This window comes from Eufriesea mexicana, unplaced genomic scaffold (assembly GCF_001483705.2).
Source record: "Eufriesea mexicana isolate 0111107269 unplaced genomic scaffold, ASM148370v2 scaffold3062, whole genome shotgun sequence".
NCBI lineage: Eukaryota > Metazoa > Arthropoda > Insecta > Hymenoptera > Apidae > Eufriesea > Eufriesea mexicana.
Window position 1 is genome coordinate 261,032 of NW_016911092.1, and position 22,935 is coordinate 283,966.

Sequence of the window (22,935 nt, forward strand, 5' to 3'; positions counted from 1 at the left end):
CGGATACCTGCTTCGAATTTCGAATTTTGGAAATAATATTTTAATACAGTATAAATATAGTTTCTATATTATAAACTTATATACATTTTTTTAAACGTGATTCTAATATTAACCATAATATAGACATTTATCATAGAGGCACCTGGGTATCCTAAATAAATTATAGAACGTTATCAATAATTTTCATTATCGTCATGTCATAATGCTTAAAAATTATACTGAAGGGTTCCAAAATTCCAAAGTTCTAAATATTTACTCAAATAAGATACTTAAACAAAATCTTTCGATATTTTCCATGAATCATCACAGTGGCTATGCAAACAAAATTCTCCACACGTCTCTATAAGATACAAAAATATCGATTAAAATATCGAATCGTTTGAAATCAATTAAACGTAACGAGGTATAATTAAAAGAGAACGACCATAAGCCAACACTTGGAAGAATAATGACAGGTGTCACGCGATAAACAGGGGATCGTTAAAAATGGAAGCAGATGTCGCGAATCGCAAACTTATAGCGGAAATCGTGGAAAAAACAGGCAGATAGGGGTTTGGAAAGATTCGGTCATGATTTACGACGCTATTCCGCGGCACATGACGAATGTGGTAATCTCGGTGTCATTTGCGCCATGCCAGACCTGCACATCCGCCTCTCTCTTTTCCGTTAACGCAAAAATCTTATTTCCGCGCGACATAGTGCTTCGCTCGTTATATAAGTCTCAATAGACGATGTTGCCTGGTATTTCGCCTTTCGATCGTTCACCTTACGAAACACAGCAACAGGAAACGAGCTGTCTACCGACTTGACCTCTAATTGGTTTCCATGTGGAATTCTTCGTAGAAAGGAGAAAAAATTTCATGGTCAACTAGGTCTTTTTTTAGGAGAGATCTGACAGGTATTCTGTCTTCTCAATTTATTTCCCTTCTACTGCGGTCGGAGCTACGAAATTTTTGTGCTAACTCGAGTTTTAGTTCAGTTTTAGGAAAAGAAATGGTAATTAATTATTGCTGTATTCAGATATGTTTCGAAGATAATTATATAATTATATTGAATATGAAATATACAAAAATGACAATGTATACATAAATTTCAATTTCTTTTAACCCAAAGTAGAACACAAAAATAATTATTCCTATATTAAATAATTAAATAATCCTAAATAATTAAATATTAAATAATCCTAAATTATTCCTATATAATAATTATTACTATATTCAGATATGTTTCAAAAATAATTATCTAATTATATCGTGTGTAAAATATACAAAAATAATTATTCCTATATTGAATAATTAAATAATCCTAAATAATTAAATATTAAATAAATTATAAGTTATTCCTATATAATAATTATTCCTATACGAAAATAATTATTGCTATATTCAGATATATTTCAAGGATAATTATATAATTATATTGTGTAAAATATACGAAAATATTTTTATAATAGATTTGAATATAGGAATAATTATTTTTGTGTTCAATTTTGGGGTGAAAGAAATTGAAATTTTGGTATGCATTGAATTAATAGTGTTTTTAAACAATTTTATGTTTATTGTAGAATCTTGTGGAATTCTGGAGCGATTGAGAGTCGGTTAAGGAGGTATCATTGGTCTAAAATCCTTCAAGTTTTGCCATTATACTCGAGAAGATTCTGGTCCAGTATTATAGCATTGCAATAAGATCTGTTTTCCATTGTACGCCAATGCTACTCGTACTTTCTCTAATTTTGTATGCAAACGGATCAAAGATTCGCGGAACTGTTGTAACATTAAACGAACAGTACTAAATTTATCCTACTGCACAGACAACGCTTTCTATACTATTGTTGGTACGAAGATTCACACGAATCAACCTTTTCAAACTCAATTCTGATTATTTGAACAAGTCCTTTCGATAAACCGACATTGACAAGGCAGTCATTAGCCGGTCGAAGTATTTAAATAACTAACACTAAGCCAATCTTTAGTGCAGTTTAAATTTTTCAATTTTTGATATAATTCAGTTTAAATATATAGCAAGTAGCATAAAAGAATTTTTCCAAAAGTATTTTAATTATTAAAAAACTAACAATTAAAGAATTAAAATTCTCATGATCCCCGTCTAAATACTATAATTATTCCAATAATACCTTCCAACTTACTATCACATTCCACTATTATGTTTCACAACCATCTTAAATTCTAGAAACTACTATAATATCCAGCAAGCAAGGTAATTAAATTTAAAAAAAATACTGCATCATATACTCAAACATCCATCCAGAATTTCACAAATAACTTGCATGCGGATAAATTTTAATATGCGTCAAGCTTAAGAATTTTAATTCGAATACTTGAATCATCAGAAGCAAGATTTAAATACCCGAAACGGGATTCTTGTTAAAGTTATGCCAAAAGTACCACTCAGTCAACCATCAAATTTCACCACCGTTATCCATAACCTAGAATCTCGTGGCCTCCGCAAATTCAGAGGCAGAAAACAATTAAACTTCGAAAAACAATGCACGACAGGTCCATTGCGAAATTCGCAGGTACCATTGCAAGAATTCCTGCAACGCCAGCCGCTGTCTCCTCCTGTGACATTGCGTGTCCCGGTTCCGGCGTTCTTCCGCTTTAATTTACCCGTGATATTCGATCTGCCGCGAACTCGAGCAAGGGGCCGGATTTTTGCGCGTCTTCTCGCGAATACCTCGAGAACGCCGGGCGGAAGTTGCGAAGACCTTTCGAAGAATTCGCGGCATCCGCCGGACCTGGTGCTCGCGCGAACGTCAAAACAATCCAAACTTCTCACGGCGTTTCGAATCTGCCGCCGTTTCAGGAATGCAGTCCTCGCGCCGGACGCTTCCGGATATTCGATTCGATAAATCTTCGACGGACTCGGCCGCCATTTCGTTCGTACTATGAGAGGCATTTCTGGGTAATTTTCCAGTTGAAACTGCCGCGGAAAGAAGGAGGCGATGAGAGCTTGACGATCAACGTTTCGAACTCCTGCCTGGAACTGACGCCGGGCGTCCGGTTGAAACAGGGCCTCGTCATCCGCGTCTGCAGGGACAGTGACTTTTGTCACGACAAACTCTGTGTACAGAAGTGCTGCGACGACGACGTGCAAGAACGAAGCAAATTGTGCAAGAAGATCGACGGGACACATTCTAGGATGAACTTCTACGAGGAACTGGCGAATATCATGAAGACATCTTGGGATGTCACAGGTTTGTCCCGTTATTATGAGTTACAAGTGGTGGAAAAGCAATTATACTATATATATACTATAATATTGTATATATACTATAATACTATATTATAATACTACCATTACTCGTCTAAAATCTACTATGCTGCTATACTATTATACTACTATACTACTATACTATACTACTATTACTACTATAATACTACTAATATATGTTATATACTATAATAAGAAGCGATTTAGATATTTTTTTTGTAAGTTTCTGATAATCTCGGGTACTGGAGAATAATTTCTTAGGTATCAGGATATTTTGTTACGAATTATTGGGAATAATTTTTTAAAGTAGTTTTACGGTGACAGAAGCTTGCTCTATGATCATAGGGATGATGTGGAGTTAATCCTTTTATGGTGATTTTGTAATAATTTTGGGGTAACTTTGTAACTTTGGCTGCGTAGTTCTATAATAGTAAAAACTGTTTTGAGATTATAAGGGTGGTGGATGTTGATTCGTTTTTGAAGAAGGGGTATTTTATAGATGACACAAGAGAGATTTTTCTGGTAATTTTAAAATAATTTTCTATTTCCAAGATTACGGTGTGATGTTCGGACTCACCTGCCGGAATTCGATGTACAAAGTGAACTACACAGAAATAATTCTCTCGCCCAAGGGGTACCTATACTATCCAGGAGCGAAGACTACTACAAAGCTCAAGCATGACATGTACTGCTTGGAGCCATACAATGCAGTGACTTTGGACGGCTTATTTGGATTTGTCTGTTACGGAGACGATGAAGTCCTTGAAAAGTGAGCAATTTAACTTTTTATCGGAGTGCTTAGTATTATATTATCTTTCACTCTCTATACGATATAGAGTAAAGAATTGGAAAATTTTTAGACTGTCATGGGAATTCGTGTGACCTATAGTGGAAATTTTTTCAAGCATTGCGTTGCTTTAGGGAAAATTAATCCTTTGCCATTCATTTTTTACTGAAGAAGAGTAGGAGTTCAAAAATTTTTTACTATAAAGCTGACGACATTAATTAATTGAGATATTAATTACTATGGATCTTCCAAATTTTACCAAATGACGATTGAAAAGCATCTCTCGAGTTCAAAGGGTTAACATAACTTAGATATCTTTTGTAGCTAATTGCTATTTCCACTATACCATCCGACATCATAAATTTATCGTCACTAATGTGTCGTGAGAATTATTAAAGGGTTTTAGAATTTACATTTTCAGAGAAGATTTTAGCCTAACGATACCGAGTAGCGTAAACAGTTAGTGGATATTTCGACGAAAAATTCGACACACATAATCAGATCCGTATATTTTTCACGTAGTGTCTGAGCTGAAAGTCGAGAAAATAAAGGGACGAAGAGAGGGGTACGTGTTCAATTCGAAACCGTACGTTTACCCGCCTTTTCTTCAGTCATTCGAACAGTTGAAACTTTTAATCCGATGGATGGCTATTTATTGCTCGAACCCCTTTGTTTGACTTAGAAAAGTTTAAATAAGTAAAACCAGTCGAGAATCGCGAAATCCAATAGAAGTTTGCTTCGAAATTTTTACGCTCGTTCCCTTGCTGCGCATGCGTAGCGCCTAACCACTACGCGAATTGTTAATTCCTTCCAACTACGATTAAACGAAAACATAAATCTTGAAATCGAGCAATTCTCAGTTCTCCTTTCAATGAAAACAATTTTCTTTTGATATCGTGTGATTCATTTATTCGAAATTATATTTGTAACATTTTTATCGAATCTTCCTGTTTTATGTAAACGAGCCATGACTATGTTTACGTACAATTGGAAAGGGAATTCATTATAAAGATTTTTGGACCCGATGTATGGTTAAAAAATAAAAAATAAATAATCAATATATCACTATAAATTTTAATATAAATTTGAATAATTAAATCGATAGATATTCCAAACTTTTTCGTCGAAAAGTGAAACACATTCCGCCATTTTATCACCGAAACTATTCGCGAATTCTGTGCCATTAAATTTAGAATTAACGCAATTTCGAAAAAATGCACTTTGCGAAACTTTCCCAAGAACTCATCAGAAGTAAGTCCAGTGCAAACACTGAGCCCGGCAAATGAACAAAATTCTCCATTCGCTCGATTTCACTGCGAGCCTAAAATGTTTCCTCAGCATCGTCTGAAAGTTTCCCGTCAGACCGTTTCCTGTTCGATCCATTTACTCCAGCCGCTGACAAGGTTTACCTAACCCTGATGCACAGTATCCAAAGCACCCGTTGTCAACGAGGATTATTCCAGGGATCGTGGATATAAAAGATTGGACTGTTCTCGATGCTGGTCAACCGTTCAAACCGGAAACCAGCATCTTTCGCGGCAGCGCGTATTGTGCCTGCATCAATGCCAGATAGCCAAGTTGTTTGCCAGTGATGCGGACAATGTGTACGCTCGTATATCTTCAAGCAGAAGAATAAATAACAATGGTACAAGTCCATTTGTCTGATGAATAGAAGAAGGGCCATTCACCGGGACAAGTCGTAACGAAGTGGCTATACATTCGTGTTCGTTCGTTCGTCTCTTCCGCTATAATATACGTGTGTATCTCTCTCTTCCTGCTCGTTTTTCTTTATTCTTTCGCTATTTCCTATGACCTATTCGAGCACTGTCTATCGAGGTTTCAGCGAGGTTTCAGCTACCTCTGTTCGCTCGTAAGATCCCTTTTTCAACAGCAGTTCCTAACATTTCCGCTTTTCCTCTCTCTCGAGGTATAGCAAACTTCGTGATACACGAGGACTCGCAAAATTATTCGAATATTCCTATTAGAAATTTTCAATTCGTCTCGGTCGATTTACGATATTACCTTCGAAATTTGAGCCCAGTTTCGACAATTTTCCCACTTTGGAGGATCAACTCAAAAAATTGGAAACACTAGTGTAGGATAACTGTTAGATTAATCCTATGCTGACAGAGATCTGCGCGTTTAATAAATAACGACTCCTTTTTAATAACAAAATAGAGTTATTTAACTAAAATATTACACTAGGTTGATTTTCACAACTCTATCTTTCAAATACTATTTCCTTTGTTAGCGTTCTTCACTGCTCGCAATACCACACAAGTGTTCGAACGTAATTCCCATGTTTCAAGTAGATATATTTATATGATATTAATATAAATAACTTGACAAAATATTTATAAAATATTGATATAAATATCTCCATAAAATGTTTATAAAATATTAAAAATGCCTTGATAAAATATTTGAAAGATACAAATATCCATTAATATTTACAGAATATTAAAAATAGGAAACTAAAGGTAGAATACCGTAGTACTAAAGTAGAGTATTAGAAAAATAATTAAAAGATCGGCAAACCAAGAGTATTGTGTGACTGGTTAGACAGATTACCAACTTACTCGCATAATTTTTACTCGAAAGTAGTTACTGGGAAAATCCGCGAACAGATAGTGGCACGACCCACTCGCACGTGACATGTATGTGGAAAAGTCATGGTTTCTTCCTGACTTTTGCCAGGGAGCGACTTTTCCAGCAGCGTATACGCGTTTCAAAGCTGTTTTTTCGTGCACGCGTCCCAAAGGACCGAAAGTGTCATGAGGAGCGGCTCAGAAATACGTATAGAAGTCGGAAGCGTTGGTAAACGAACAACTGATGCCTTTTGTGGGAATAAGAACAAGTAACGATTTGTCGGAACGCGATGAAAGCGAAAAACGACAGAAGGGAAGTTGATTTTCACGACGTTCCCCTAAATCTGCGAATATTTTGACGAAAATAAATGAAATTCGGGGCAACAGGGATATAGAAGCATTAAATTTATCACATGCAATTTTAGTCTGTCCAAATGTGCGAACGAATCTTTTTAACTCTTTGACTGCCACGTCGAAATCACATGTTTCCCTCAGGACGCCACAGAAGTGTTTTAATATATTTTTGATGTTCTAATAAAATTTTTTAATTGTTCAATAGGAAACTTTTTATTTCAAAGTATCTTCTAACTAGTGGTTATATTCAAAATGCACTAACTGTCAATTTTCATTCAATGTTGTTCAATGTGGTGTCACAGAAGTAAACCGTGGCCGATCATATATGACCAACGTCTCAGTCGAAGTGTTAATGTACAAAAATATAGGTAATAATTATAAAATTTGGTATACGAATAATTTTTGTTTTCATTTTTGATGAACCAAGTTTTATTTTGTTGACGGTTGCTAAAATTTGGTGGATTTGATTGGATTTTATTTGAACGACAGGAGTTTTGGATTTATCGGACAGAATATGCTTGGAATAAAAATATTTCTCGAAACAGGAGTGTATATTACTGAATTAACGTTGCGGTATAGTTTGCATTTTCCTATTAATAGAGGGATCGCATGCTGAGTTGCATTGCATCGTTAGAGACATAAACCTGTCGAGTCGTATCATTGGTTTGGCATCGCAACCATGTCGCATTGCTCGTCTGCATCGAGTGTGTATAAAAAGTATTTATTGCTTGTTTTCCATTCGAAACGGGGAGTGTCTTTCCATGTGTGTAATTTATTACTCAAGTATGCCGATTTCCAATCGCTCTACGATCCAAGAATATATATATCTTTACGTGTACCGACCTTTAAAGAAAGTACTGTGCGTTCGAGAAAAGGAGGCACAGTGTGCCTTTACATCCTCACGGCTGATTAACTCCGCTAATACTCCTTCGATCACAGGATCATCACTCATGATCTTCGTCACTGTCTTCTGCTAATAGCGGCCACTCTCTGTGATCATGGCAGTGTCAGTAGAGTTAATTAGTTGTGAAGGTGTAAACACGCTGTGCCTTCTTTCCACGAATGCACTATACCAATGTTTTCCAAAATTAATTTCTATCATTAATTAGTATTATTATTGTGGCTTCACAATTTCTTCTGGTTGATAGCAAACCTTTCTTATTAATTATTATAACGTCTTCAATGCTTCTAAGAACAGCATATACGAAGATCTTTAATAGATTGTCTCTGAGAAAAAGAACTTCTCTAAAGATATTCATATGTTTGGATAATAGCAATGATTTCTCGCCCACGTTACGTTTACAGATGGAGTTCTATATTCCCATTGGGTTATAAATTTCTATTCAAGAAACTCAATGTTAAAATAACGTAGATTTACCTTCACACTGCATTGAAACTCAACGACACAAATATATATAATAGAACCACGCCATACAAGCAAATGTCATTTTCCTGGATATAAAATACAATTTATTATCGCTCCAAATATAAAGTACAGTAATTTTTAATTCACGATCATTACTTCACACTCCAAATATTATTTTATTTTAATGTTTACCACTTTTTACGCACAACGAGTATACTCGTCATGACACAAAATACTGCCACTTCTCCATGACAAGTATACTCGTCAATCTCAGCTAACTGGATAAGTAGAGTCATGATGCAAATGGGCTAATGTTCTAATAAAGCCTCTTGGAACACCCAAATCTATACCTTCCTTTCTAACCCAAGGGATTGGCTCGCTCTGTCAGCCAGACAGCTCTCGCGACTCGCGGAATTTCCTTGATTTCGGCATAAATAAAGATCAACCGATGTTAATGAGCCCGTTAATGCCGAGTCGAGACGGGCACAGTCGGAATTAGTCGATTTATATTCGCCGACCGTGATAACGAGAGAATACCGACGCGCAGACACGATTCCCTTTGTACGTCCCTGTTCGCCTGTGCTTTAAGCAACCGCCGAGATAAAGTTCATTTCGCCGGCGGAAATTTCGCGTTCCTCGCGTTCCACGGACGAAAGGGCCTGCGATTCGTTTTATCAAAGCCCTGGCTCGTTCTTTCGAATCGGTTTCGGTAGACAGTGCGTCGAAATTTATGAAGGAAGCGCCAAGTGACAATGAGGCGCGGTCTCAATTAGCGAAACGTCGAGGACAATAGGCTACGTCGAGCCGGGTATAATAGGCTGTAAGGCTTTTTTCCTTTGTCAGAGGTAAACCGGTGTGTGTGTGTGTGTGTGTGTCGTGAATAGGTCGCATTTCGAATTAGTATCGTTTTTCGCGTTGATCGTGTCGAATTTTCCATTCGATGGAATTTACAAATTTCGCGAACTCCTCTGTAGGATGGAAGCAAGTTTGAACGACGAAAATTTCGATCACATTGAAAGTACTTATCGGATAAAGTAGGGGAATGTTGATTTTAGGCTCGGAGATTGCGCAGACTACTTTTGCACTATGATATCGTTAATTTTAATGAAATATTTTCGGGTTGATTTTATTATGTAATATTAATATAAAATTTAGGATTTATTACGAAATATGAATTGTAAATATGAATTTTTAACGAAGTGGGTGACGGTACTTAAGGTGGGTAATTATTCGCACGAGATATTAATTTTTATCTTTCTCTGTTTCCAGAGACTCGGGAATCAAATACGTGATTTCCAGTACCTTACAAGGAATCAGTTGCATATTCCTGCTATTAACTCTGATTGTGTACGCTTGTTTACCGAGTCTGCAAAATCTGCATGGCAAAACACTCATGTGCCATGCAGCGAGTCTTATGGCGGGCTACTTCTGCCTTGCCATAGTACCGTCGGTGACACCGGCGAAACGTTGGGTAGAAGATACCTACGCAACCAGGGCCTGCTCTGCACTGGGTAAGGTATTTTTCTTGTGTTAATTTTATTTCGATTAATTTTTCATTAATTAAAATAATATTGCGGAACTCATCGAAGATTTAGAGCGCGAGAAAATATTGGAAGGCTGGTATCGCGTGTAGAACTATACAATGAATATTTTAGGAATATCTATATGCACGTGTCATCGAAAATTTGATTATTAGAAGATCGATATTTTATATCAAAATTTGTAATGATTTTTTGAAATTACGAAAATAGGTTCCTTTTTTCTTAAACAAAATTTAGAGCTATTAAAATGTGTATCGTCGAAAGTTCAAATTCCTACATCGAACTGCTTAATTGAATTTTGAGTTGATCACTGAAAGTCGAAAGCTCATGTAACAATTTTCAAAAATTTGGAATTATTAAAATAGAGTTCCGAAATCATGATATTTTTGAGGTAAGTTAATACCTTTGTCAGTAATAGAAATCACGAGAGTTATGGTACACTGCCAAGTTTGTCTAACAACACAGTTTCAAAATAGCTTCTGATATAAAACTGACTGCCTACGTGATATTGCAACATGATAATCATAGATAAAACAATTTGTATAAAAATATCTTGTAAAATTTCAAGCTGTTTTAACTAACAAATTTAAATATCTTAAACAACATATTTTATAACAAATTTAATTTATTTAGAAAGTACTGGTAAAACTTAATCGCAATAAATATTTAATTTTAAATAAATTATACAAAAATTCGCCCATGGATGCCAAAAATTTAAATTTCCTCCACTTCGGGATACTTATTATTATTATTATTATTATTATTATCGTTAAATGTATTCACAATAATATTTTCTAAAATTTACGACATTATAAGAAAAATGATTATTACTATTATTATTAATTCAAAAAAAAAGAATAAGAAAATATTAGAAAAAATAATTAGAATAATTATAAATAATTCGAAAAATTATCATAATTATTACCACTCTGTCTCGCAAGAAATTTTCAGTCACACTGTACCCTATTTAAAAGAAAAGATTATCGATAGTATAACATAGTTGTTAACGTGGCTTCACGTAACGTGCTATTCGTATTTCCAATTTATAAACAAACGGCTCATTCCATCAGTATGCGTGCAATCACGTTCGGATATTTTCACGGGTTATTTTCAGAATTCTCGTGTTTCGTGCGGTCTTTAGTCACTTTCAAAAACATCGCGTTGCATCGACATTGTACAGGAAGATCCGAAGTACGAGTTTCACCCTCGAGAGGCGAATCAGACGGTTTTTGGGCAATGACGTTTGATACAGAACGCACTCGTCGACGCGTGGCGTCAAAAAATTCGCGAACACAAAGAATACAAATAAGTAGCGAGGTGAAACGCGTAACAGATGGGGACTAATGTCAAAATCGACTGGAAATTAGCAATTTTTCTTTTTCGTTCGATGTAAGCTTGATCAACTTTCGCGACACCCTGGCAAAATAAATCGATCGAATGAAAAATAATTTCGGAACAAAAGTCGCAGAAATACTGAATTATTTTTTCGAAAATCACACAGAGAATTTTTCGGAATATACTCAAATTTTCAACATCTCTTTAAATTTAAAATAATGTCAAAATTATAGGTTCGATAATTACCGAATGTACATTTTTCATTAACTTCAGGTGAAGGGTATCAATAATGAAGGACAAAATGAAACGATAAAATTCAGAAGTGAACTAGAGAATTGCACAACATAGAGAGATAAAAAGTACAAAATCAGAGAGAATTTAAACGCATGATGTGACAGAGAGATATCGATTTTAGATAAATAGATAATAGTCGAAAGCTTGAAAATTTCGATGTCGTAAACGATGAAATAAAATCCAGTGTGAAAGTAATAAAAACGCAGGGGTGAAACTACAAATCGCATTAAAATCTTCGATCGCGAAAAAAATTAAAAAAAAATAAAACCATATCGTTGTAAATATCGAAATTTATGTGCAGTATCCGTTGTAACGTTTAGTACCCTCCTAAACCTGCTAGTTTAAAATACTGTAAATTCGACAAAGCAAAACACATTTAAAACTACCCTGAAGCTCGCAGGTAATAAACATGAAAATATCTCTGAATATTAAACCGAATAAAAACAAAAATGAAAAAAAATAAATAAATAAATAAAAATAGAAAAAATTTCGTGAAAAATGGCAGATTAATTTACAGTAATTTAGAGAATAGTAGAAATATTGCTAACAGAAATTCAGAATATATGTCTAATCGTTAATTGACACGACGAGAACGCAGCTTCTGCAAGCACTATACGAAACCATTTATCTTCATTTTCAGGATTCACCATGCTCTTCTTCTTCCTGTCAGCTTTTTGCTGGCTGAACGTCATGTGCTTCGATATATGGAGGACATTCGGGTAAGATGTTGCTAGCCATTTAAATTGTCTCCCTTGGACGCGTCGTTTGAACCAGCTTCTCGCATTCGTTCCTGTCCCTTCTCCCCTTTATCCCTGGGGTTCGGTGAAATTTTAGCGAAAATCTGCACGTTCAGGTAATCGAATGGATAGGGAGGAATCCGACATCGAGCGAAATAGAAAGGAAATTAGTCGCAGAGAGGGTCGAGTACACGATGACTAATGAGAGGAGGATTAACCCTGTCGATGAGGCGCGTGATCGGAGTGGATCTCTATCCGAAAGATTCCCGAGATTAATGCGAAAAGTACTTTACACGTCGCGATTTTTCAACTGTCTTTCGCGTAATAGATGATCGCGATAAACCTCGCGGGAATAGCTAAGTTCCTTGGCTTAATTTATTCTTGGGAGAAGACTGGAGAGTCGCGGTCTTCGCGGATTTTAGGATATTTCTGGATGTTAGTTAAAAAGAGAATCGATTGATAATTAATTAATGTTCATAATGTCTTCGGGTATTTTTGTATTATTTGGTATCTTTTGGATGTTTGATAGATTAGTGTTTGATTGTATTAATTGGCAGAAGATTAGCGAGTCGCGGTATTCGCTAATTTTGGGAAGTCTTTGAATCTTAAAAAGAGAACCGACTGATAATTAATTAATGTTCATAGTCTTCGGGTGTTTTTGTATTATTTGGTATTTTTTGGATGTTTGGTTGTTGGAATTGGCAGAAGACTAGCGAGTTGCGGTATTCGCTAATTTTGGGATGTTTCTGAATGTTAAAAAGAGAATCGACTGATAATTAATATTCATAGTGTCTTCGGGTGTTTTTGTATTATTTGGTATTTTTTAGATGTTTTCTAAATTAGTGTTTGATTGTTGGAATTGGCAGAAGTGATTAGTAGAAACTTTGGAGGGTTGAGAAAGGAATCGATGGAGGTGAAATTATATTTTCATAAGTGTGATAATTAATTAACGTTGATTAATACCTTTGGGTATTTTTGTCTTTGCTATTTTTTGAAAACGTGATGGATTATTGATGTTCCATTATATGGATTCGTGGAAGATATTAATTACGTTTGGATATTTTTAATAGCACAGAGGATTTGATGACAACCTATGCGTGTCAATTTATTTTAATAGTGCATAATATCGTTAGGCTGCTCTTCCTCTTGAAATCTTGAGATTCGAGAAAAGAATTGTTTCGCAAATTATTGTAAATGATTTCTTCCCGTATATTGCATTAATACCAACTAATCTACCTGTAGCAATCAAGGATCTTTTTGGAAGAAGAGTACCTAAACATTCCCTATTCTCTATTTCCTTTTATTGTATTTCCATAATTTATATTTTATTATATTAAACGTTATTCCACGTTAACACTAGAACTACCAATCCAGTCAAATAGATTGATCTCAGAATTTTCCGCTTTGCTATTATTAAAAATATATAACTGATTTTAAAAATAATTTATGTCGACTCGTATCGAGATAGACCTGTAATTAATATATTTACCTCTAAAATTACTATTATATATACCCGCAATGTTTAGCTACCCATTAAAGATCAGTAATCCTAGTATTAAAGACAAAATTTACACAATATCTATAACACAAGTATTTCTTATCAATATAGATTCAATTAGATTCGAAAACAAAATTTGTTTCAAGATGAAATCTCGAATTCCTCAGCAAACCCCTGTACCAAGTATACTTCACATTTCTCAATACCTATTTCCCCAAGTCAAGAAACAATAACCATTCCTAATGATCCTCGTCTCTCACTCCCATAACCAAATTAAATTTCATTTATTCACAACTCCCCCGAATTCTCAGCAATCCCGGAAAAACATTTCGCGAGCTGTAGCAGCAAGCTTTGCGCGCTGACACCGAGAGCGACTTCCGTTTCCTCGTCGAGCGATCGATGGCTGCAATCACCGTCGCGTCGGCGGATCCGCGTCGATAAACGTCGTTCTCGTTTCACCGCGGAATTATCCGTTCCGCACCCTCTCTGTCCCCGTAATTCGAGAAATGCCCAACTTTCGTTCTCCGATTACCAACCCCTGCGATCGTCGCGTTCTTTAACGGCCGAACAATAATCCCATCCCAGCTTCCGGTCACGGCGACGCTAATTATGTTTACCCGGATTTCATTCCCGAATCACGGAGTTAAAACTGCGATGAAGCGTCGGAGTTAGCGACGAACGACTCGCGTGACGTTTCGCGCGAACCTTGTAACCGGGACCAGGCGAATTTCCGGTTCTGCGCGCGGCCACTCGCCTCATCCGCCTCGCTCCCGCAGCTGCCAGCCATCGCCGAGTGTCACAGTCTTTTTTATTTCCTCGTTCTTTTCCTATTCTTTTCTCCTTTTCCCCGTGTTCTTTTTACCCTTTCCATTATACGTCTCGGTCGTAATTTCGATGGAGTGGACGTCGAGATAGTGAATCCATTCCGCGCTGTCACCTCGTGACATGTCCGGCCGGATCACGGCGTGCGAAGAGTGGGAGAGTGTTACCATGATATTCGAATCGCGAAAGTGCTGATTTTTGGTCTTTTAAGGGTTCGTTTGAGCAGTGGTCAAAGTCTCTTTCGAGATTAACGAGGGTGGTTTGCTATTAAGTAGTTGAGGAGAATTACCAGGATTATTGTTTGGAGGATGTGGTGCGAACGTTTTAACGTTAAACCTACTATAACCTACATAGGGAATTTTTTAATTTTAGTTAAAAATTTGACCATTTGCGGCTGGAGCGGCCTGACAAGCTAGCGTCATTGTGGTTGAGAGGTATTAACGCGTGTAGTAGAGAAAATATACAGTAAAACTGTTTAATAAAATCAAAAAAGAATATATTTAGGTATGTTATGATTATGTATGATGCATTTTATATTCGCCGACTATAGTCACCGGTCATAAAAATTGAGTCAAAAATTAAAACAAGTGCTATCATTTCGCTTAGCTCTCTTCGCAAAAAATTGCAAGCGTTATTGCGATGGTCAGTTTTTCCTTTCCTTATTTTCTTCTTCAAAAGACTTGGCTCTGGATGCTAAAGACTGCACGATTGTATTGTTTTCATCATTGGCACGACATTGGCTTCGTTCTACGGGAAAGACTTTGCGGCGATGCCCGCCGTAGCGAAAAGGTTAATCTTTTACTCAATTTTTGTGGTCTGTGACTATAGTCACCTGTCGTGTGTAGATGAGTCTCGTGGCCGATGATTATAGTCACTTGTAGTAGCGAAAGGATTAACACGTTAAGTGCCACGTCGGTCGCCAGGGACCGGTGCCAGACTTTCCGTTCGGGTCTAGCCGATTCTCAGGGACCGGTCCAGATTAGGACCAAAAGGTGCTAACTTTTGGTGTTAAATTCTTCGCCGCCTTTGAACCTAACGTTTGAGAATTCCTGTTATAACAATTGGTATAATATCTCCGAATTTTACGAACACTTTGTCCGCTGCCGTGGCCCACTTGACGGTCTAGTCTGGGCCTGAACGGATCGCCAAGTAAAATGTGCTGTGCATTTAACGCGTTAAGTATCCCCTAGAAATAATTGTCATTGCATAGATAATAATAATCTCGGTATCATAATAAAATTACGTATACATAATCACGTTCCTATTTACATAAAAATCAAAATTTTCCTAAAATTAATTTTCACTAACTTCCAAAACAAAAAATCTGAAACCAGCCATATTCATTAGCTTTGATAGTCGCAGTATTAAATATACATTAGCGTATTATTATTCTGAAGCAGTAAAACCCATTAACTTGCCTTTATTAATTTCTAACCTCGTGCACAAGAACGGTAACGCTTGTGCTTAAGGAACGACCCAGTTTCTTAAGGCCGGCAGGTTAAACGATAACTCTAGCAGACTTTCTTCTCCGTTTCTCCGCTTAATGCCCCTTGATCAGGCTCTAGGGGGTGTTCACGTTCCTACACTCCGAGGTATTCCCCATAAACAGCGAGTTTGAGAGGGAAATAGAAATTTCCGTCCCATCGTCATTACCTGAAACGTGAACTGCTGCATATGCAAATGATTTATTCAAATTGCACGCTACCGCGTACGAAAAGTGGTCAAACTTTTTTCCTCCATATTCCTGCAACAGAGTATTTATGAATAGACTGTCGATATCCATGCAAATACCTTTCTGGAAGATTAGCGAGCAAGTGGGTCATGGATAGAAATTTGTTCTGACTTTAGCAGGTTTAGTCATGTCCTATTTATTCCACGTATGTTTCACGTTTCCAGTGCCTTGCATATTTTTTTAAGAATATGTAAGAGAATTTTACGTATTACAGGTTTCGTATATTTCGTATATTACACTTTTTAAAATTCCACGCTGTTTGCACAAATTTTAAATTGCACGAATTTGTGAAGCGTAAGAACGTATACAGACGTCGATCAATTTTAATTAATTGATTCAGTGTAATTTGAGACACATGACACAGGAATATATTTAACTCCTTTGTTGTAGAATATTTTCAATATAATCTTATTCCACATATTCCATGCGCGAGTCGGTAATTGCTGTACATGTACACATACTGCATTTTCATATTTCACGTATCTTATTTCCATGTTTTCACGTGTTTTAAATAACTTCATCCCTTGTACTCGAGAGGCGCTCTTCAATCGCCATTTAATGAAATTTCGAAGCCCGATATTCATTAATATGTCAAATTTTAGATAATGTAACGGTGTACGAGGTTTCAAAATTAAATAATTCTACGTGTTAGTTATTATACGATTTCTTATTCACTGCTTACAAAAATATCATCAGCTTTATAGCAGAAATTTTTCAATTCCTAATAATCTTCTTTAGTCAAAAAATCGTCGAGTGCAAAAGGATAAATAATCAGAGAAGTCGACGAGAACAGAAAATGTATAACGATTCTTGTTTAACCCTGTTGAAAAATTATGAATCATTCGTCACATTTTTCATTATTTTTTAATATCGTATTCAAGACAGTGTTGTACGTTAAAATTACGTGACTTCTTATTTACTGCTCAGAAAAATATCGTCACCTTTATAACAGAAAATCTTTGAACTCTTAATAATCTGTGTACGCACGTGTGTACGTTAAAATGCGATATACATAAATTTCTCGTAAACATGCACAGTCTATCTATGAAACTGATAGCCTGAATACCATATAGACTTGGAAATCACGACTGAATCTCCTCTATCGATCGATTTCCAATTGTTTCATTTGCGATCTCGATTCATCCAAGGTTCTCGTGTGTAGTCCCTCAGTATGCCGTGGAAGTTTATGTTTCCAAGTTGCTATTTTAGCTGGTAGATTTGCAAATACGCGGAGAAAATAGATCTACGTGAACGGGGAATAATCACCTCGATCACCTCCGATTTTCTCGATAGACTCAATAGGATTGTTTCATTGATATCTGGTAAAAATTCCCTTTTGACATCGTGCATCAATTTCTTTTATTTATATTTCTATATTTAATATTCTTCTAAATTTCTTTTATTTTTAATCTCCTTTATTCTTTATCTTATTATTACTACTTTAATTTCTTTTATTTTTCATCTATATTTAGAATTTTTTTTACTTATATTTCCATATTTAATTTATCTGCGTTTCATAGCAGAATTCCAATATTTACGCTAATATTTATTTATAGAATCTTCCTAACTATAGTTAATTTTAATACCACAGCGGACACTTCAATGATAATTAAATAATAATAATTATTTCGATTAATTGATATTATTATTAAATAATAATTCATTAAATTATTAAATGACAAAAATTTGTGTAATATAAAATAGGAAAGAAAAAGTGGGATAATAATTAATTATTAAATGCAGATTCTGATTGATCATCGGGTATTAATAGTTATTAATTATTAGAAGAGCTAATTCACAAACTAGAGGGACACAGGGTGCTTCCTATAATAACTGCAAGAGGTACAGAGTGCTTTCATGCAAATTGCATTCACTCCAATTATCGCTTGAACAAAATTCTTTGCTCGTGAAGCTAAATAAAAATAAAAAGTTCTACAGGTTTCGTTATACTCCACTTTTGCAACTTGACGTCAATTATGTCGATTATTTGATAACAATTTGTTCGTTTAAACTTTTAATTGGGAATACGTTGTTTCGATAATAGAATATAATGAAAATCGTATTTAATTTTCAACACAATGGATAACAACTAATAACAAACACTCGTTGAACACGATACATAGTACGTTTAAGTTAATTCGCAGAAACGTAATGATTCCGTGTAACGCGATAGAGCAACAGCTCGACAATTACATTTTGCACCTGTCATGTGTCTCATGCCAGGAAAAAGAAGTTCTTCGATTCCCTTGTTCCGAGCATCGAATATATTCACACGGAAAAGCAATATTTAACGCGTTGCCTTGAATCGTTTACGCAAATAATCAGCCAGTTTCCTTGTAAATAGACAAACACGCCTCCTTTTCCCACTTTTTCACTTCTTTTAACCGAGCATTCAATCGTATTGTATACTAACCTCTTTGTATCGTGTCTCGCGTTAGTTAATCCTTTGCACTCGAGAGACGACGCGTTATTAATTATATAATTAATATTTTATGATTTAATCAGATTCTAAAGATCGTTATTAATTAATATCTTGAAATTAAAATTGTGCAACGATGCGTGGAATATCGGGGTAAAATAATTCTACGTTTTACAATTAATTTGCACTTCTTATTTACCGTTTTGAAAATATCATCGACCTTGTGGCAGAAAGTTTTCGAATTAAACTTTCTGTTTCTGTAACGAAAAGATCGCCGAGTGCAAAGGGGGTTAATGACATTACAATACAATTTTCCATATATTTAAATGTCATTAATAAATTTTTAAAATTTTACAGTATCAACATTTTACTAAATTTATAATTAGTAATAATAACTATAATAAGGCTTCATTGGGCGCTAATTAGAATTTTTCATTAATAATGCATATAATAACACAAATAGTGTCATCATATTTTACCATCAGGTATTTATAAAATTCAAATTTTATTAACCCTTTGCACTCGGTGAATTTTTCGTTACAGAAAAACAATAAAATGGAAGACTTTCTGCCATAAAGTTAACGATATTTTTAAAACGGTAAATAAGAAATCATATGCAAATTAAGACGTAGAATTATTTTACTTTGACATTCCATGCATAGTTGGATAATTTTAAATTTGATATATTAGTTAACATCGATCTTCAGGTTCTAATTAAAATGGCGACTGAGTGCAAAGGGTTATATAATTGCGAATAATAATCGTAGTATAGTTAAATTTTTATAATAATATTGACCCGGAATTTTTAATCTCAATATTTGTTTTCTTGGTTTTGACTTTGTTGATATCATTAAATTTCTCGATAATTTTACTAGAAATTAATATGTAATTTATAAAGGTACTTTTTTTCTTTTTTAATTAAGCAAATTACAAATACTTCATTTAGTGGTGCAAGATTAAAAAAAAAAAGAAATATTCAGAATTTCAAGGCATTTAATGTTCTTTTGCTCGAGTAAATAAATTTTCTATGAAAGTTGATAATAATTGAATTACACGTTGCATGACTACCTAACTGTGATGCTCTCATGGTCGTAGGATAATGTACGAATGCTATTTAGATCGTGCAACGATAAAGACGTGTGTCATATAATTTTCATAATACATTTGGATACGTTATACAGGGTATTTTCGCGATTCATTTTTGCTTTTGATTATTATAATGATATTATAACGGTAATTTTTAAGTGTCAATTTTGCAGATTATTGCTTGTTACGTAAAGCGTAACAGGATACGATTATTACAGCCGTTATTACCTTTTATATAATACGAAGGCTGCTACTACTCCCGATTATCATATAATAACGATTACGTCATTGTTATTGTGATTACATGGGAAATTTTCCTTATCGAGCAACAAATCTGAATATATTATGTTTATCTACAAGAGACTGTTAAGGACTATTAATCAATCGTAGTGATTCAATCCTATTTTAAGTGATATGCAATATTAATTTATGTATTTTCGGAAAAAATTCGTAGAAGAAAATGTGTTGGAAATATTTAATTGGAAGTTACCGGGAGTACTGGGAACCGAATAGCATACCGTAATACGCGACAGATATAACATTATACTGCTTCCATCAAACAGTCAGTCGTGGATGTAATTATTGCAGAACAGTTCACCGTTCTCCTTCGTCTTTTATCTCTAAAAGCTTTTTCTGGAATTCGTTTCGTGAAAAATGTCCCCGTGCAGTTGCTCGATATCAATTATACCTTATATGAAAAGTTAACTGCAAATATTATTCAGTATCGATACCATTTTTAAATAGTTGAGAATTTGGATATCCGAATATTCGAATAATTGAAAGCTTGAAAATTAGAAAATTCGAGAATTTGTATATCCGAAAATTCGAATATTTGAAAGCTTGAAAATTGGAAAATTCGAAAATTTGTGTATCCAAAGATTCGAAAGAGTAAAACATTGAATATCTAAAAATTTACATACTCAAAAATTTGAATACTTAAAACTTCATGTACTTGAGAATTCGAAAATTTGAAAAATCGAAAATTCAGGAACCAGAAAATCCCAAATTTCAGAACTAAATCACAGAATAATTGTTAAACTAAAATTCTGTAATTATTAAAGAAATTCCTATCAACACTAATAGTCTACGAACTAATCCTCGAAAATTTTAATCTCAGAAATTCCAAAGCATCAAATTAGAAAAAAATCCTCACAAATATTTTCCATTAAGTGCATCATTCCCATGACCTCCTATTTCGATTAATCTCCAAAAACGTCTGCCAAGAAAAAAGCCAAGAAAGTTAGAAACACCAGACTTGTGAAAGCTACATTTCGTACATAACAATCATGATCTCTTTTCCCAGGAGCTTACGTGGTAACACCAGCAGGGGTCGAAGTCATGTCAAGAGATTCCTGCTATACTGCCTATACGCGTGGGGCCTGTCTCTGTCCATCACGATCGTCGGCATTTTGAGTGACATGACAGATATCCTGCCACTGGCTTTCAAGTCCAATGTTGGTATACAACGCTGCTGGTTCAGTGGTGAGTCATCAAGCGAAAACGATAAGCTTGTATTCACTGTGATAAATCGTGAGCTCGTGTCCACCGATACGGTTATTCAAAGACACGATATTAGGTTGATCGGAAAGTCCTGTCGACAGATTTTATTCTCCCATTCGGAATTTTATTACGTACATACGACTCCCTCTGTTCTCGGACGAACACGAATGCCATCAAATATAGAAAGAGCACCTTTTATTCGATTTTTAAAAATATTGCCATCACTAACCCCTTACAATGTAAAATATTTTTAAATTTTTATAATAATTAATTGTCATTAACTTGGAGTTCACTAGTAGAATTCTCTATAAATTTATATGAAATTCTAGGGGGTTGAATTGTCATTAAATATCAGTAATAAAATATAGAACGATTTTTAACAATCTCACCACCATTACCCCCCTACAATGTAAAATATTTTTAAATATTAGAATTACAAGTTTAATCTCCATTTTACTCATTTATCACTATATAATATATATTAATGTATTATCTTATTATATCGTTATTTCTATCAAACAGTTTACTTATAATAATTAATAGTCATTAATTTGCAGTTCATTAGAAGAATTCTTTATAAATTTATATGAAATTCTAGGGGGTTGAATTGTCATTAAATATCAGTAATTGGAGGTACACAGGTGTGTGATTGATATTAGCCCTTTGCATTCGAGAGGCGCCCTTCAGTCGTCATTTCTACCCTTCTTTACTCTGCTCATTTCAATTGGTTCTTTAGATAACTTACCGACCTATCTACCATATTCTCTTTATCTATTTTGAACTCACCTAACTACCCTATTTAATTTTCGCCCTTTTCTTAATATTATTTATTAATATTAATTTACACTTATATGTCACATCCTCCTCACATGTACACTTATATGCCACCTTCGGTTTGAAACTCTATTCCCTTTTATACCTAATTAACACCCACCAAACACTATTCTTACCTTCTAATTTCGCTTTTCATTTCACACCACTCTCGTACACGTCACGTTCGCTTCCATACCTCTAACCAAGTCCCTTCTTGGTTCTTATCAGTAAATTCGTCCAGTTATCTTCGCATAAGCACCTGTTTTTCGCTCAGCAATAAAAGAGTTGCAAAACGAAACAGATATTCTGGTAATTTTAAAATTTCTAAGAAATTTTGGATCCTATTAAAGAGATTAATAGGTGCATTAGAAATTGTTTTGAGTTTCCACTGGAAACGGATTGAATCACAGAGGACAGTCTCCGGACTGCAATTAAATTAAGGGAACTTTGCATCGTAATGTACAGCGTGGTCTTTAATTAAAGATAAATCGACCAGGTCCGAAGCTAGCGGAATTTGCATTCTATCGGAGACTATTTGTCCCTGACAACGAGTATGGGAAATCAAGTTTTCGTGTTGGTTAGCAAGTAAGTTTGGACGCGGCAAGTGGAGTAAGGAAGGAGAAGACACAGCGAAGCAGATAGTAAACTTCTAGGTCCGGCACTTTGGAGAATATTAAAGTGACTTCTAAGCAACAGTGCATGTCTCCGAAACTTTTCGAGCATAATTGTTCGAATGCTATTCGTCCGAGTCATCCGAGGAAATATTCGAGTTATTCCTTCTCGCGTTTCGAATCATTTATCTTGGAAGAAAGTCCTCGATTAGATTAACCCT

At 35.0% G+C, this 22,935-nt stretch overlaps 1 protein-coding gene across 1 annotated transcript in view; it reads left to right on the forward strand.

Moving 5' to 3' along the window:
• Positions 1-22,935, forward strand: part of LOC108550829 (G-protein coupled receptor Mth) — a 57,599-nt gene that overhangs the window by 20,874 nt on the left and 13,790 nt on the right. Inside the window, exons 3-7 of the mRNA XM_017904710.1 lie at positions 2,935-3,214; positions 3,784-4,000; positions 9,596-9,837; positions 12,137-12,215; positions 21,094-21,272. Coding sequence (XP_017760199.1) covers positions 2,935-3,214; positions 3,784-4,000; positions 9,596-9,837; positions 12,137-12,215; positions 21,094-21,272 — 997 coding nt within the window. The remainder of the gene's footprint in view (positions 1-2,934; positions 3,215-3,783; positions 4,001-9,595; positions 9,838-12,136; positions 12,216-21,093; positions 21,273-22,935) is intronic.